At 58.7% G+C, this 17,065-nt stretch overlaps 1 protein-coding gene across 1 annotated transcript; it reads left to right on the plus strand.

The window, feature by feature from the left end:
• Window positions 1-1,016: 1,016 nt before the first annotated feature.
• Window positions 1,017-15,411, plus strand: HDAC11 (histone deacetylase 11; the record flags this gene model as incomplete). The annotated part of the gene is made up of 11 exons (XM_079714076.1): window positions 1,017-1,309; window positions 1,953-2,101; window positions 4,399-4,499; window positions 9,634-9,750; window positions 10,730-10,772; window positions 11,028-11,104; window positions 12,145-12,207; window positions 12,451-12,547; window positions 13,355-13,533; window positions 13,728-13,934; window positions 14,592-15,411. 11 exons carry the CDS (start codon window positions 1,017-1,019, stop codon window positions 14,655-14,657), a joined length of 1,392 nt encoding a protein of 463 aa, XP_079570202.1. The 3' UTR covers window positions 14,658-15,411.
• Between the last annotated feature and the right edge of the window lie 1,654 nt (window positions 15,412-17,065).

Consider the following 17,065-nt stretch of genomic DNA (forward strand, 5'->3'; position numbering starts at 1 on the left):
TCACACCGACAACCTCACGCAGCCGCCAGGGATCTCAGCTGCCCTGCTCCTGGCAGCCCTGGGGTCAGCTGCTTCTGTTTGGTGGGCGGGGCAGCTGGGCCGACAGAGAAGCCCATTGTCTCTGTCCTCTGGGGCTCTATTGTTGGGGCCTCCTCCCAGGATCCAGCCCCAAGACACTCTCAGCTGTCGCCCGGCTCCTCTTGGCCTCCCGGGGCGGGGCAGGGGGTAGTGTGCAGATAAACAACTGTACCCTGAAGACTGGATCACCAGTCTGGTTCTACTGATAAGGTCACTGAGGCTCAGAGAGCCTAAAGAACTGTGTGGAGAGCGCTTGTCTCATGTCAGAGCCGCCAGATGGGGCTGGGCAGTGGGGGGCAGTGGATGGCCTCAAGTCAGTGTGGTCATGCATCCCATTAGGTCTGAGATGTCAGGGCCAGAACACACGGCCCCCGCTTCCCCATTTTACTCGTGGAAACAGAGATTCCAGAGCCCGGACGTTTGCCCAAGGCCACACAGCGGCTCCGCCTCGGAGTCCGCCGGGAAGCCCGGCGTCCCTAACACCCAGGATGTCCAAGCCTTGCGACCGCGCAGGAAGGCCTGGTGGCCGGGGGCGGGGCATACACTGGCCCCTCCCATGGGGAGGGGCGATGCCTCCCATTCTAACTCTGGGACGAGCGGCCCTCCCCATAAGGGGCGCGGCTTCCGAGCCGGGCGAGATCTCACTGGGTGTTAGTCTGAGGAAGGGGGGGACTTCGCGCCTGAAGGGCGTTGGGCGGCGTGGCCTCCTTCCCGCAGAGGCGCTCTGCGCGGGACTCCAGACCTCTTTGACGCAGGCGCGAGTGGGGGCGGGGCGGAGCCGAGCCTTCGGAGCTCCGCCCTCAGTGGAGACGGCCGAGGCCGGGGGCGTGTCCTGGGCGGGGCCGCTCCCCGGCCCGCCCGGTCGCGGAGTGGTGGCAGCGCTGGGAGGGCCCGGCCCCGGCATGTGAGTGCGGCGGGGGCGGGGATGGGGGCGCGGGATGGGGCGCCGGGCCAAGCCCGGGAGGGCTCCCGGGGGTCCCGGTGGGCGGGAGCGCCAGTGCGCGGGCGGCCGGGCGAGCCCGCCAGGTGCGGGCCCAGGTATGGCGGGTGAGGGGCGCTCGGGCCTCTTGTGGCCAGGCCGGCCCCGCGTGCCGGACCAGCCCAGCGCCGCTAATCTGCGGCCCACGGGACGGGCGCCGGCGCGGGGCGCCGTCCCGGCGGGGGCTCGCTACAAGCGCAGGTCTGACGTCCGCCCTCGGGCCCCACCAGCCAAGCGGAGGCCCCCGCAGTGGTAGCCGGGTTTCTGTTCCCTGTGCGGCAGCTGCGGAGGTGTGATGGGGGTCAGCTGCGCGGCGGGGCCCGAGGTGACCCCATTCCTGGCTCCGGGTTGGGCCGCAGCCTGCGTGAGCTCCGACCTGCTGTTTCTGGGACCTGTCACCTCAGCTCTCAGGGAAAGGGCGCTTTCTGTGCTCAGTTGTTAAATGCATTATCTCATTCCTCTCAACAGCCACACATTTTACAGTTGAGGAAAGCGAGGCCTAAGGCCACAGAGCTGTTGATGTAATTGTTATCATGTGGAGGTGAGGTGCTGAGGCCTTACAGCCAGACACACCTGGGTTCACATCTGCTGTTCCACAGACCCGTGTGACCTTGGGCGCACCTGGTTCCCTCCCCGAGCCTCCGGTGGGATGGTGGTGCCTACCCCCCAGGGCTACTGAGAGGACTGGGTTGAATGGTTCAGGGAGCTCAGTAAGGAGCCGCTATTATTACTGTTGTTGCTGTTGGTAAGTGGCCCTTTTTCTGCCACCGAGGGAGCTGGTGGTACTGGGTCAGGGCTGTCTGCTCAATCCAAGCCTGCTGGCGCAGAAGGGGAAGCTGCTTCCCACAGTGAGGCTGTTCATGTCTGTGCATGTCTGTCCCTGTGCCCATGGAAGGCCACACCCAACCCAGCTGTACCAGCATGTGCCGGAGTCACGCTGGCCCATCGTGTACTCGCCGCGCTACAACATAACCTTCCTGGGCCTGGAGAAGCTGCACCCCTTTGATGCAGGAAAATGGGGCAAAGTGATCAGCTTCCTAAAAGGTATGGAAGGCCCCGCTCGGACCCTACATCTGCTTTCTCCAGCCCATCTGCCACCACCTGCTGCTCTTTCCCTGACACAAGCGTCAGGCCCTCCCACCTCCAGTGTCAGCCCTGAGACAGCCTCCCACCCGTTCTGTCAAAAGGATCTTTCCAACACAGACTTCTAAGCATGATATGCCCCCGTATCACACCTTCACTGGCTCTCCATCGCTGTGGACCTAAGTCCTGTCTCTGCCCCTGGAGACCCAGTAGAAGGGGAGCTGATGCTTGGAGGAATGCCTTGTCCATAGCCCACAAGCTCCGAGAGTCCGGGAAGTGGACAACCTTTGCTCCAACCTCACGGATTACAAATGAAGGAACTTGAGGCCCAGTGAGTTAGAAAATGTGCCCAAAGGCACACAGCTATTGAGTGGGAGAATGGGGCCTGGACCTCAGAGCCCCAGGCTCATCCGCTTCATGGCTCATCCCCTGAGTGGGGTGGTGCTCTGGGGAGCACGTTGTTTCATTTGTGGTTTGTAATCTAGGGGTCTGGTTCATGTGGAAAATTCAGGCATCACAGTAGGCTGGTGAAAAAAAATATTCTAGTTCCATGTATTGTGGGTTCTTTAACTGAGGGAAGTAGGAAATATTACCTGAAATGTTACCTGGCATAGGATGAAACATTGCATATCTTTAAATCGCACAATCCCTCTGATGACACCCTGGGGGAAGTTTCACTTTGGGGCTAGCCCATCTTTAACACCTAAGCCCATCACCCTTTTTAACAAATCTACAGCGAGCCTCAGCCTCTGCACCTGGCAGAAAATAGAATCAAATTAGAGATTAATAACACTGTTATTTGTTTTTGTATTTTTTGTTTTTATTTTTGGTTAACTTCTGTTTATGGCAAGTGATACTGATTTTCCACTTGCGATAGTCACCAGAGTGCGTATTCAAAGAAAAATATTAAGTAGAAAAGAGTACAAGTGGTGTGCAGCCATGGCAAGAGCTCTGGTGAGGTGAGCGGAGCCATCCTGCCTGTCCCCTGGCTGTTCTCATGCCTTCCTGACTGTGGTCCTTTACGCTCTGTTTCCAGTGGTCCTGAGTCTCTCTGTTCATTGCCCCTTCTTGGGCTCCTGTGTCACCCAGTAGCGCAACATAAGGGTTCCTTGTCCCCCTCACTCTGAGCTGACCATTTTCCTGAGTTCCTTCTGAGGATGTGGGTGGAAAGGAGCCAGGGCCACATGGTGAAGGGCCTTGGGTACCACCAAGAAAAGAGCTGGTTCCTTGCCGGAAGCCAGTGGGGAGCCATGGAGTGTTTGGGGTGGGGGGTACCTGCTATATGTGGAGCTCTTTGTGAGAAATGTATGGAACTAGTTGGTTTCTACCAGGGTTGGTTTCTAAGAGTGACACAGTAGCACAGGTCCCCCTTGTCCTTCGATTTCCCTAGAACCAGAACATCATCGTCCTGTTGTCACTGTGCCCTAGAGCACTTCCTCCTCTCTGCCTTATTTCTTCTGTTGCAAAAAGGAGCAAGTCTTGTCTGGTGTATGCGTATGTGGTAATGAAATAACACGGTTTTTCCCAAACATCAGTCATTTACAAACCACTCTTGGGACCTTGCCATCGCCTCATACCACCTGTTCCATTATTTACTTCATAGTTTTTATTGACTTAGCCTTCGTTTTAAGAAACTTAAATAAACCTGTTTTAAAAGGAAACATTATGTCATCTAAATGGAGGAAGCCAGTTTCATTTGCCATAAATGGAAGGTCATGGTAAAAAATAAATGCAATGAAAACAACAGTGTTATTTCAGCTCAGGCAGCTTACTGTTGCCCCGGACTGTGAAACTGATTGCTCCTTTTGGGGGGTTAAAAAAAGGGAGACGAGCAAGGGTCAGGCAGGTGTTAAAGAGAGGCCCCCCGTATACCAAACCCCCCATGATGTCATCCCAAGGTGGAGGGAGAATCGATCAGAAGAACTTTTTCTCACCTTGAGAGTCAGCGTTAATGACCCGTGTGCCACCTGCCTCTAAAAGGTGTCCAGTCACACTTGAGCTCGCCTCCCGGCTGTCAGTGGCCCGGGAAACAGGAGGATCGCTGTGCACAATGTCCTGTGTCCCCTGGCCCGAGGGCCTGGCCGCTGTCCCCACTGGCCTGAGAGGTGGCCCGTTCTCAGACCACCCACAAGCCAGCAGGGCCCACCTTGTCCTGGGGCAGGGCAGCCAGAGGTCAAGTCTGCAGCCTGTGGGAGGGACTGGGGCTGGGCCTGGCCTGGAGGCGGCAGGGATGCATGGGGCCTGCTTTGTGGTTTCAGAAGAGAAACTTCTATCAGACAGCATGCTGGTGGAGGCACGGGAGGCCTCGGATGAAGACCTGCTGGTGGTGCACACAAGACGCTATCTCAACGAGCTGAAGGTACAGGGCCTGGGGGCTGCCGGCCAGAAGGATGGGCTGGAGGAGGGGGCCGCTTTGCCTGGGGATGCACAGCCTCGACGGGCTCCATTCCTGTCCCTATGCAGGGGGAGCATGTGAGTCTGTGATCCCCAACAGGAGAGAGGTGTCCTAGAAAGGCAGATACCGGGGATGGGCTAGGCTACTACTCCAGGGGATAGTGGGCTCCCCATCCTTGGGAGTATGAAAGCAGGGATGGCCATGTGGGGTTGAACCTTCATTGGGCTTCTGCCTCAGTGACTTTCAATCTGTGCTATGTGGACAGGCCTCAAAGACCCCTGCTGGGAGATGATGGGTGGGGGGGCCCCAGTCCCTTGTCCCCATTCAACCAAAGCTATTCCACTTTGGCCTATTTTTACCTTGGGCTAAAGTATAAGATGCTGTTTCAAGGGCTTCTGCAGTTAAAGACGTGTTGGAAACTGTTGGGCTGAAAACGAGTTTTTACGCCCCAGGGCCCAGCAGGGAACATAAACAAGTGGTGGGTGGTGTCTGGGACAACTGGAGCTCCAACCCTTCCCAAGCTGGTGGCTGCAGCCCAGCCTCCACCGTGGGCCCAGCTTTCAAAGGGAAGCCAGAAATCCAGATCGTTAAGTGACGGTTCCTGATTTCTTAATGTAGCAGCTCATTGGAAGATTTTTGAATCCCACCTGCAGACCACATGGGGTCTGCCCGTGGTGACCTCCTCCTAGAGGAGCTGCATGGCTCTCGTCAGTGTGGTTCTGAGGGTAGAGGCGTTCAGTCAGTCCCCTGTGTGGGAGAAGACGGCAGGCTGGGCTCGGGGTAGCATCAGAACCTGGTGCGTCAGGGATGCCACAGGTTCTCTGTCCCCAAGGGCGTGGAGTCCTGACCCCTGACTGCTAGGCTTCCCAGCAGGACTCATCTTAGACTCAGAGCTAGAGTGGGCGCCAGAGGTCACCAGGCTTGTCCCCCATAGGTGGAAACACCTAGGCCCAGAAAGAGGCCCCACCTGCTCAAGGTCACCTGGGAAGTCCAGCAGGCCCGGGGGAGACCCCAGGCAGGGCATCCGGTCAGGTCTTCTGGGTTCCTGGCCATGGAAGCTGCCCTCCATCCTCCTCCACGCTGGCCTGACCTGTGAGAATTCTAGATGGATCCGTGACAGTGTGAGCTCATGAAAGATTACCAGGAAGAGGTTGAAACCTGGCTCCCGGGAGAGCGAGGTGTGCGAGGCCTTGGCACGAAGCCCAGCACTTGGCTGCTCTGGTTTCCCAGGGCCCAGACATGCGTGGTCACAGCCCAGCAGCTGGGTCAGGAGGACGTGCCTGCCAGAGTCCAGAGGGTGAGGGTGGGGGCAGGGAGAGACCAGAACAGAGTGGCGCCAGGCTGGAGCCAGTGCCAGGATAACGCTGGGGATGGGGGATGGGCTCCAGGGCTCCATCCGTTTGAGGGACTTTTCAGGGAACAGTGTGGGACTGACTGCATGCCTGGCCTTGGGACCCCAGAAGCCTGAAGGCAGCTTACTATGTGATAAGCAATAATGCAAACAAGTAGAGCCCCAAATAGAAAATTGAGGTCAAGGACAGGAGGAGAATTCAGATATGCCAGCATAACCAAGATGCTATGGTTGTGCCATGTATTTGGAGCTCCCTGGCAGCCAGAGCAAAAGGAGAAACATGATTTCCACATGACCTACTAAGGTGGAGAAGTATTCAGTCATGCAGCACGTCTATATCGAATACTGACTGTGCACTGGGTGCCAAAAAAAAAAAAAGAATAAGCAAGTTTTCCTGTTCCCATGGATTTGTATTTCATTATAGAAGACTGAAAATAAAGAAGTAACCGTACAAGAGCATTTCAGAGACCACCAAGGGCTATGAAGGGAAAAGAAAAAAAACGGTAATTAGGCAGAGGTATGCTCGTTTAGCTTGAGCAGTCAGGGAGGGCCTCACAGAGGAGGTGAGGTGTGAGCAGAGATCAAAGAATGAGGAGTAGGTGATACTCATGTGGAGTTTTAAAAGAAGAATGTCCAGAGTCTCAGGCCTGGAGAGGGAGGGGGCTTGGCCTCCAGAAGGGGAGAGGGTTGCTTGAGTGGCCAGGTTGAAGGGAATGAAATGCTGAGGTGGCACGTGATGTGGTCAGGGAGGCCAGCAGCCCTGGTCCACAAGCCCTGCAGGCCTCAGGAGGAGTTTGGATTTTGTTCCAGGTACCACAGGAGAGTGATGAGGGGTCATGTGCCCCAGACGCTCAGGTGAGACCCATGCACGTTCCAGGCATTGTCTGGCGTCTAGGGACTGCTCTCGGGAACAGCTCCCTCGCCCCCGATGTCCACGACGTTTCTTTTCTCTTTTCTCTGCTGCAGGACCCCCAGGGCTGCTTCTCCTCAGCGGTCCTGTGTGTGCCCTGCCCGTACTGCCCCATACCCGTGTTCCGGGCTCATGCCTGGCCCTGCACTGGTGTGGCCTTCAATGCTTAATACACTGGGCATTGAAGGAGGTGCAGTGGCCTGATGTTTGCCAGATGACGTCCATTCAGGGAAACAAGTGTTTATTGAGCGCCTGCTGTGTGCAAGGCCCAGAGTCGGCCCCACTGAGGGTGGGGTTTGGGTCGGGCCAGGGCCAGGCTCCTGCCTGGTGCTGACTCTGTGACAGTTGGCCGTGGGGCGCCGGGTGGTGGGACGCAGACCCGACATGTAGTCCCTGTGTACCCTGCGCTGGGCAGTGCTCGGGACACATTTATGTAGCGAGTGTTTAGAGCACCAGGCTGTGCTCTGGGTGCAGGGTGATGGCGGAACAAAAGAGACTGAATCCCTCTCTCGATGGGACGGAGTTGGTGTGTTAAAAGGCGCTCAGTGCCTTGGGGAAAGGACAGCGGGAAAGGGGGTGGGGAGGACCGCCCTTCAAAATGGGCCGGGGGTCTCACTGCCATGTGACCGTGGACTGAGGGCCCTGAGGGAGTGGGCTCGGTGGGCATCTGGGGGTAGGGCATTCCGAGCAGAAGGATCAGCAAGTGCAAAGGCCCTGAGGCAGGAGTATCTTCAGTGTGCTCCAGCAGCAGCGAGGACTAAGCGACTGGATCGGAGGAATGGGAGGGAGACGGTAAGAGGTGGGGTCGGAAAATGATCGGGGCCAGACCACGGAGGGCCTGTGGCCGCTGTGGCTTTGCTCTGAAGGAGGTGGGAGCCCAGGAGTGTTTCAAGCAGGGGGACGTGATCTGACCTAGATTTTAACAGGATTGCTTGGCAGCTGTGATGGGAATGGTTGAGACCAGTCTGTCGGAACAAAAGCAGGGAGCCTGGGAGGGAGCAGGTGGTGGCAATGATCCTGGTGAGAGAGCCCGGCCTCTCAGATGAGGCTGGAAGCAGCTGTGGCCTGGGGGGGCGGGGTACGTGGCAGAACTTGGGGTTTGTTATGAAGTTGGAACAATAGGATTTTCTTTTGTTCAGATTGGGTGTGGGGTCTGCAAGCCAAGGAAGCCAAGGATGCCAAGGATGTCCCAGAAATTGTGGCTGGAGCCCCAGGGAGTCTGGGCACAACTTGGGCCTCGTTGTTGCCCTCACAGCGCCCGGCGTCTGTGGGAGAAGAGACACAGGTCCCCGTGTGTGCCACGGAGCAGCCGGGGGGACGAGTCTCAGAGAGTCCCAGGGAAATAGGACGCCCGGGGTTACAGGATCAGCTTCTCCATTTCTGCAGACAAAAAAAAAAAAAGGCCATCGGGATTTTGGCAGGGATTGTGCATCTGTACATGAATTAGGAGAGAAATGACATCTATACAATGTTAGGTCTTCCAGCCCATGAACACAAGATGTCTTTCCACTTACTTAGATCTTCTTTAAGTTCTTTCAGCGGCGTTTTGTAGTTTTCCGTGTATGAGGCTTATACCTGCTTGGTAAATTTATTCTTTTTGAAGGTGTTGTAAATGAAATTGCTTTCTTAATTTCTGTCTGGGGCTATGGCTTCCTCTTTCATTCTCTGTCCCCTGCTGGCTTGCTGAGAGTGGGAGGGGGGCAGCGACTCAGGTGTTTTCCTTCAGGGGCTCGTTGCTCACTTACTCGTAGCGAACAGTGGTTCCCTGCCTCACGTGTGCCGGACCAGTGCTGGGTGATGGGCTTGGCGGGACAGATGGGTGGAGCTGGCCGTCTTCCCCTCTCTGGGCCTGCCCCCTACCACACACGCATACACATGTATGCACGTGCATATGCACACCTGTGCACGCGTGCACGAACACACACACACACACACACACACACATCTTGCAGCTGTCCAGACAGACCATGTTCTCCCTCTCCCCAGCAAGGCTGTCGTGTTGCATATCAGCGCCTCCCCGCTAGGCTGCTATGTGTCCGTGAGGCCAGGAGTAGTGCCTTCTTGGGACCTGCAGCCTAGCAGGCGCTTAGTAAATATCTAAGTGCCCCAAGTGCCGGGGCCCCTCCAGGGCTCTGCTTGGGGTCAGTGCAGAGAAGGGTCTGGACCTCGGGCGTTCCCAGGCAGGCAGGAGATGGTCTAGGAGCGGGGTGCATGGATGCTTGCCCAGGGCTCGGGAGGTTATAGGGAAGGCTGTGTCCTTATCTTGGTGCAGACGCCTTCTGGGTGCCCCAGACCCTCCTGCCTCAGCAGTGGAGGATGAGGACATCCAGCCCCATTTGAAGGGATGAGTGATTCCCCGTGGATGGAGAGGCTGTGCGGTGCCTGGAGAGAGGAGCCCTGGGCGTCCAGTCCTGGCTCCGTCAGTGACTCCCTGTGGCCTTGGAAGGAAAGATCCTCCCCCCAGCCCCCGCCTCTCCGGGGCCTCGGTGCCCCTCTGTGCAGTGGGCGGGCTGGGCCAGTTCTGGGTGGGCTCCGTGGTGACCTGGAGTCCCCTGCAGCTCTCCTTTTGGGCACAAGAGGGCAGCCGAGGGCCTTGGAGCCCGAGGACCGAGGGCTGACTTAGCTTTAAGGAGAGTGCGGTTGTGAGCATCTCTGTACTGAGCCCAAAGCTCAGCCACGGTGGGAGCTCCCATTTCTCACCCAAGGAGCTGCGCTCGCCCGGAGTCCCCCCCCGCCCCCGCCACCCCGAAGCTGGCCCAGGGGGAATCTGCTTCCCCACTGCTGCCTCTGGGCTCACCAGGCAGAGGGAGGCCAATGGCCCGCATCTCTTTCCACAGTGGTCCTTTGCTGTCGCAACCATCACAGAAATCCCCCCTGTCATCTTCCTGCCCAACTTCCTGGTACAGAGGAAGGTGCTGAAGCCCCTCCGGACCCAGACGGGAGGAACCATAATGGTAGGTGGGGAGCTGGTGGGGGGAGCAGCGGCTGGGCTGGGCCCTCCACCCCAGGCTCCTTCCCACCCTGGGTCTTTGCCCACCCTGGGCTCTCCATATAGAATGCCTTGTGCTGCTGAGTAGTTGAGCAAAATCCTAAATATTCCTCAAGGCGGCAAAAAGAACTCTGTCTTCCAAAGCCTCTCCTGCCTGGCTTGGACATTAGAATTCACTGTTCTGCCCTCAAGACCACCTGTTAGAGTTACCGTCTTTGCTGGTGTATAAGATGTATCCTCACCCCCCGGAGAGTATGTCCTAAAACTGTGACTCTAAGCTACTCAAATTTCAGATGGAAACAAACCCCTATGACGTCAGCGATGGATGGTGCCCCTCCCTCCCATCGTGGGTGTGACCATCACAAACACTTGCAGCAAAACTGGGTTTCACATTCTGTGTGTAGTTTTCTCTAAAATTCGCCACAGACTGCTGAGTTGATTGGAGGCAGAGGAGCTGAAATGGTTTGAATGTACAATGATCTAACCCAGACAGGCGTCAATACCTGCTGACCCCTGTAGTTTTCTTTTTAGCTTTGCAAATTTGTGCATTTTGAAAGTTTATTAGAATATTACTGCTTACCCCAAAATTATGATTTCCTACAAGATTTCAGTATTAAGGCGACAGTATTTCCAGGAACAAAAATTTGTCCATTTTCCCTTTAAAAGCTGCCCGAGAATCCTTGTCAGCTCACGTTCCATCCTAAGAGCTGAACTTTGATTTCCTCCAGTTTCCTCACCAAATTGCACAGGGGCTTACGCATGTCTCATAAGCCAGCCAGTTCGGGGTTTGCTGGGGGTGGGTGGGTGCTTCCTGTATCCGACCTCCCAGCTCATCCCCACCTTGGAGCTGGCTGGAAATGGTGTTTATGGGGTGAGTGATTCAATGAATAAGTAAGTGAAGGAAGTGGCTGCCCGCACCCCTCATCCTGTGCTTGTTTCCAAAGGCGGGGAAGCTGGCCGTGGAGCGAGGCTGGGCCATCAACATAGGTGAGTGCCCCGTGGCCTGGCCTGGGTCCTGGGGGCAGCAGCTCTGGTGCCACTGTGGACAGGGGTGGCCACGATGGCAAAGCTGCCTCCTGACCCAGGGATGGTGACGTGCCCACGCGGGGTCAGCTGACTTAGGCAACCTGGAGCCGGAGCCGTCCCTGGGAGCTGAGCGGGGAGGGGGCCCTGGGAGGAAGGTGGGAGGGGGGTGTCTGGGCCTTGAGCCTGGCCCTGGCAACACCTCGGCTGTCCTCGCAGGCGGCGGCTTCCACCACTGCTCCAGCGACCGGGGCGGGGGCTTCTGCGCCTACGCAGACATCACGCTCGCCATCAAGGTGTGCCCGAGAGCATGTTGGGGGGTCGCCTCCGAGAGCCTCCCTGGAATCCCCCAATCTGGTGTGCTCACCCCGTATTGTAGAGAAGGCAGCTGAGGCCCAGAAGGGGCGGGAGCTCGCCCGGGTCCCTCAACCGGGCTGGGACCCAAACCCAGATCTGACACTTGCTTTTTCATGTTGCCTGAGATGGTCCAGAGGTGACAGCCTTCAACAGTTGGCAGGGGACCGAGGGGGACAGCTTCCATGTCAATATAAAATTATGAGAAGGGTGAGACCGAGATAGAAATAATGACCCTGATGGCGGTGACAACAGCTGGCATTTACCACGGGCCCGGCCCTGTGGCCACCTCCGTTCTCCAGGGCTCGGCCCTGCATCCTCACGTTTCACAGGATGAGGAGACGAGGAAATGGGCCCAGAGGGCCGAGGGCACAGCCGGGAGGGGCAGAGCGGGCAGCGGTCTCCACGTGTGTCAGACCGCAGTGCTGCCTCGGCGCCCATGCCTGGCCTTGTGCTGGGGGTCGGCACGGGCCCCGTGGCTCCTGTCCCCACGGGGCACGGGGACTAAGGAGGAGGAGGGACAAGTGAGCAGACCCTGGTCATTCGGAGAGGGGGACGCAAGGAGACCTTCTTGGGGGGGGGAAGGAGGGCTGCTCAGAGGAGGAGGCTTTAGGGCTGGGCCGTGTAGGAAGGCGGAGACGGCAGAATGAAGTTCCAGGCACAGCCTTGAGGGGGGTTCCCCGCTCTGCACCCCACGCATTTCCCTGGGAATCCTGAGCTGTCGCGGAGGGCCAACCCTCAACCTCCTCACCTCTGGCCCTTCAGGGCACAGCACGTGCCCCTCCAGGGAGCCTTCCCTGAATACGCACACAGGCTTCTCCAGAGCCAAACAGCTCCCCAGGGCTCTGCCTGGTGGCCTGATCTCCCATAAGCATGTACAGGCTTCGGCCCGCCCCCCGCTAAGTGGGAGCCCCTGCAGGGCTGTGTCCTCTGGCCCGTGTGGCCCTTACCTCTCCGCTCTCCGCTCTCCCGCCCTGGGCAGTTTCTGTTTGAGCGAGTGGAGGGTGTCTCCAGAGCCACCATCGTTGATCTCGATGCCCATCAGGTGAGTGCCTCGCGGGGCCTAGGGTCCCCCAGGCCCGCCCCCCAGGCCACCTCCCCGCACTCCCCAGCTGCCTCTGATGCGCAACACCGTGCTGTGGGCTCCCCTCCCCCAGGAACATCCCCCGAGCCCCAGGCTGGGCCTCTGCCGCCCGCACCCAGGCACGTGGGGTTTATCCTGGGGTGTGGTTGGGGGTGCCTTTCCCGGGGCACTTGCCTGTGAGTGGCTTCCGTGTGTTCCCCACAGGGCAACGGGCACGAGCGGGACTTCATGGGTGACAAGCGCGTGTACATCATGGACGTTTACAACCGCCACATCTACCCTGGGGACCGCTTTGCCAAGCGTAAGCTGCCCTGTCCCTCAGCCCCAGGGCCTCTTGCTTGGATGGGGCTCTCTCCGGGGCATTTCCTACATGCTGGGGCCTGCAGAGGTCCCTTCGTTTATTTATCCTCAGCATCCCTGCGAGGGGGAGACGAGGAAACAGACCTAAAAAGGTCACTTGACCCACCCAAGACCACATAAACACTGTGAGTCCTTCTATTGGGGTAACCATCAGAAGACTAAAGTAGACTTTTCTCCTAGGTATGCAGCTGTCTGGTCAAAAACAGGGAAGGACAAAAAAGAAAAAAGAAGGAAAAATACATAAATAGAAAATATAAAATAAGATGGCAGAAATCAGTTCAAATATAATAGTTACTAAGTAAATGCAGGTGGATTCATTAAAAGGTAGAGACTCTCAGAGGAGCTTTGGAAACACAGGGACCTGCCCACGCTGTGGGGAGGGGACATTTATGCAGTAAGTGCCGGCGGGTCTGCTGTGGGTACATCAGCCACTTTGCCGCCCCGGGGACCCATTTCTGAACTGCATGTCAGACGTTCTGGATTTGGACCCAAGGGCACATGGGGTGTCCGTGCATCCAGGCAGGGGCTTACGGAGACAGTGGGCGCAGACGCCCGACGTGGGTCCCTGAATCCCCCTTCTTTTCCTTTGGGTCCCCCCTTGCCGCTCGTGTGCTCTTTTTTTAGCTTAGTTTTGGGTGAGTGAGAGGCCGTGCACTGGGGAGTCAGATGGGGAAATGGGCCGTGCTTGCCCTCCCCAGCCTCAGTGTCCCACCTCTGCACATTGGGGCTATTGCTGTCTCCCTCGCAGAGGCCATCAGGCGGAAGGTGGAGCTGGAGTGGGGCACGGAGGATGACGAGTACCTGAGGACGGTGGAGAGGAACCTGGAGAAAGCCCTCCAGGAGCACCCACCCGACGTGGTGGTGTACAACGCGGGCACTGACGTCCTGGAGGGGGACCGCCTCGGGGGGCTGGCCATCAGTCCGCAGGTACCTCCTGACCCTGGGGCAGGGGAGGCTCCGGGGACACAGCAGCATCAGGGAAGGTGGGCAGCACTGGTGCTTCTCTTGAAGCCAGAGGGGAAGGGCAAAAGCAGCAGCAGTCTGGAACAGGGTTAGACCTGCGGCAGGACTTTCCAGGATCTGGGACTGCCTGAGCCAGCCTTCCCCATCCCCCACACCAGGGTGTCGTGAAGCGGGATGAGCTGGTGTTCCGGCTGGTCCGAGGCCACCAGGTGCCCATCCTCATGGTGACCTCGGGTGGGTACCAGAAGCGTACAGCCCGCATCATTGCCGACTCCATCCTTAATTTGTATGGCCAGGGGCTCATCGGGCCCCAGTCAGCCAACGTCTCAGCACAGAACTCAGACGCACCCCTGCTGCCCCTGGAGGTGCCCTGACCACACTGCCCTCTGCCTGCCGCCCACCTGCCCGCCCGTCCACCTGCCCCTCAGTGCTCCTCCTTTTCCAAATGAGGGGGGGGACCTCGCGCGCAGCTGCACTCTCCCCACTGGGTGTCGCGGTCTCCGGGCCCTTCTGTGGCTGGGGGCGGAGGGCAGGGCCTGAGTCCCAGCAAGACCCACACGGTCACGGTCACGGCCTGACCAGGCCCTGAGGAGGCAGCAGTTCTCCCAGGAGGGAGGAGGGCAGTTGAAGCTCCCAGGTGCAGGGAGGGCCCCCGGGGGGGTGTGTTCTGGTTTTCAAAACAGTGCGACCGTTTCAGACCAAGGAAGCTTCCACCTCTTCCACAGGTGGGCCCCCTCCCTCCTCTTCTGCACCCTCACCTCCTCCCTTCAGGGGTGGGAGACCTGAGAGGGGGCTGGAGCCAGGCGTCTGGGATCCCTGGATTCCCAGCCAGCAGGCAGGGGTCCGGGTCCTGGATGTGAGGGGGTGGCAGGGAAGGGGATGCAGGTGGGTTTTCCCATCTGGCTTCTCCTTCAATAAAGCGAGGGCTGGACCTGCTGTCCCAGAGCCCCGCCCTGGTGGGGAGGGGCGGGGAGGCCTGAGGAGCCCCAAACCCCTGCTTCAGCAGCATCTTGCCCGTCCAGGGAGAGCGCCGGGTTTGGGGGAAAGAACGCTTGGCTCAGGGACAGGCCTTAGCTCTGGAGGCTTGAGGGACAGAGGAAGGTGAGGCCTGGACCAGGTAATTGGGGAGGGACGGGTGGCCAAGCTGGGTCCCGCAGGCCCCGAGGCCCAGCTGGGGACTGAGGCGCTGGCGAGGCCAGGCTGGCGTTGCTGGAGGGGAGCAGAGGGTCCCCGTCCTCCCGGCCTGCGGGCTGTACGCGTAGGGGCTGGGGCGGGGCCCGGCGGGGGCTGCAGCCTCCACTGGGCTCATCCGAAATGCCAGGCCCTGATGTGCTCTGCCCAGGTGGGCCCTGACCTTGTCGTCAGCTCTACTCTGAAGGGGATGCTTAGGACCCCCAGGAAGCTGGGGGTTGGGGGAGCGTCCACTGCTCCATTGCCTGGGTGTGTTCTTAGTGGTCAAAGTGGGTGGGGAGGGAAACAGGGCCGTCCCTGATCGACCCCCCCACGGGACTTGTGCTCATTGCCATCTGGGGGTCTCCTGAATTCTCCAACCTTCTCCCTCACACCCCCCTCGCCGCTCCCTCTGCTGGAGGGGGCGGGGCAGGAAGGGTTCCAAGATCACCAAGTGTCAAACACGCTGAACTCCCGGACCAGACCCGAGGCACTAATTACGGCTTGGACGCCCCAACTGCCCCGCCCCTGCCCTTGGTCCCTGCAACGAACTCGAGGCACCTAACACCACCTGACCTCCAACACGGCCTGCAGCCTTGGGGGGCAGGTGGCGACGGGCTTGTCACCACGGAGCCTCCGCTCCAGAGAACCATAAAGGCTCTTTTGATCCGACCTGGCTGCCGTGTGGTTTTTTTTTTTTTAATCAACTAATTAATTTTATTTTGGGCTGCGTTGGGTCTTCGTTGCTGCGCGCGGGCTTTCTCTAGTTGTGGCGAGCGGGGGCTACTCTTCGTTGCGGTGCACGGGCTTCTCATTGCGGTGGCTTCTCTTGTTGCAGAGCACGGGCTCTAGGCGCGCGGGCTTCCGTAGCTGTGGCACGCGGGCTCAGTAGTTGTGGCTCGTGGACTCTAGAGTGCAGGCTCAGTAGTTGTGGCACGCGGGCTCAGCAGTTGTGGCTCACAGGCTCTCGAGTGCAGGCTCAGTAGTGGTGGTGCACGGGCTTAGTTGCTCCACGGCATGTGGGATCTTCCCGGACCAGGGCTCGAACCCATGTCCCCTGCATTGGCAGGCAGATTCTTAACCACTGTGCCACCAGGGAAGCCTCGCCGTGTGTTCTTGAGATGAAGAATCCATACCTCCTAAGGATTAAAAGAAATAAAGATTGAAAGTTCACACAGCAAGAGGCCTGGCGTGGGGTAGCTGCCTGATAAACGCTAGTGTTTTAGTCCATGCACAGAGTCCCATGGAGAAGGTCATTATTCCCATTGTACAGGTGAGGGCGCTGAGACTCGGCAAGGAGTTTGCTTCAGGCCACATGTCTCGTGAATGGTGGAGCCAAGTTTGACATCAGCTCTGCCAGGTGCCAAAGTATGTGTTCTCAGCTGCCTCAGGTTTGGCAAGGGTGAAGGGGGAGGGGTGCTCTCCAGACAGAGAGGGGTTCAGGGGCGGGGAAGGGTGGGGATGGGAGGGCAGGCTGGGCTGGGCTCTGCCCAGTGTAGGAGGCGGCTGGGGGCCCTGGCGGGGTGGTGGGTGTGTGTGTGTTGGGGGTCTTCCAGGCCTGTGCTGGGAGCACAGGTGGGGATGGGCTGGGTGGGGGCAGGTGGGGGCAGGTGGGGAGCAGGGCCTTGTCCTCAGCCTGGCAGGGTGACCAGGGCACCCCCAGGGTTAGTGGCACAGCCTGGGTGGGGAATGGGCGCTTCCACGAGGCTCAGTGCCGGTGCCAGGGCAGGAGATGAAGACATCGGGGTGGTGGGTGGGTGTCCAGGTGGGCGCTGTGCTAGGTGTGAGGGGGATGAACGCTGGCACGGCCCCGTCACCTCTGTTTTCCAGAGGCAGACACCGAGGCACGGGGGTTGGTTCCTTGCTCAGAGCGCACAGCTAGCAGGCGGAGCAGCAGGCTTCCAGCCAAGGCCTTGGTTCCAGAACCCACAGCTCCTTCCTCTTCTGTAATCTGGGCCTTTAAGGATACCGTAGTCACCTGGAGGGTGGGCCCAGGAGTAAACACCTAGGACGCCATGAGTGCCCAGGGGGCGTTAGCAATGAGGGTGATTCTCCTGAAGGGCAGAGAGAAGAGCTGAGACCAGTTCCGGTGAGGCGTTCAGGATCTGTTCTTAAGGGCTGTGCACTTTGTCCTCTTTGCAAATTTTTCTCCAAGTTATCAAAACCCAGGGGGCACACTCCAAGCCCTGGCCGTCCGGGCGGGTGCTGCAGCCCAGGGTGAGACTGGGGACAGGCCGGGAGCTCTGGGGTCAGACACATGCTCCGGGGAGAACCTCCAAAAAGGAGCCTGTGTGGGCCAGCCCGGTCCTGGCGGGTGTGGGATTTC

The sequence above is a fragment of the Hyperoodon ampullatus genome, assembly GCF_949752795.1.
Source record: "Hyperoodon ampullatus genome assembly, chromosome: 10".
In the NCBI taxonomy this organism is placed as follows: Eukaryota; Metazoa; Chordata; class Mammalia; order Artiodactyla; family Ziphiidae; genus Hyperoodon; species Hyperoodon ampullatus.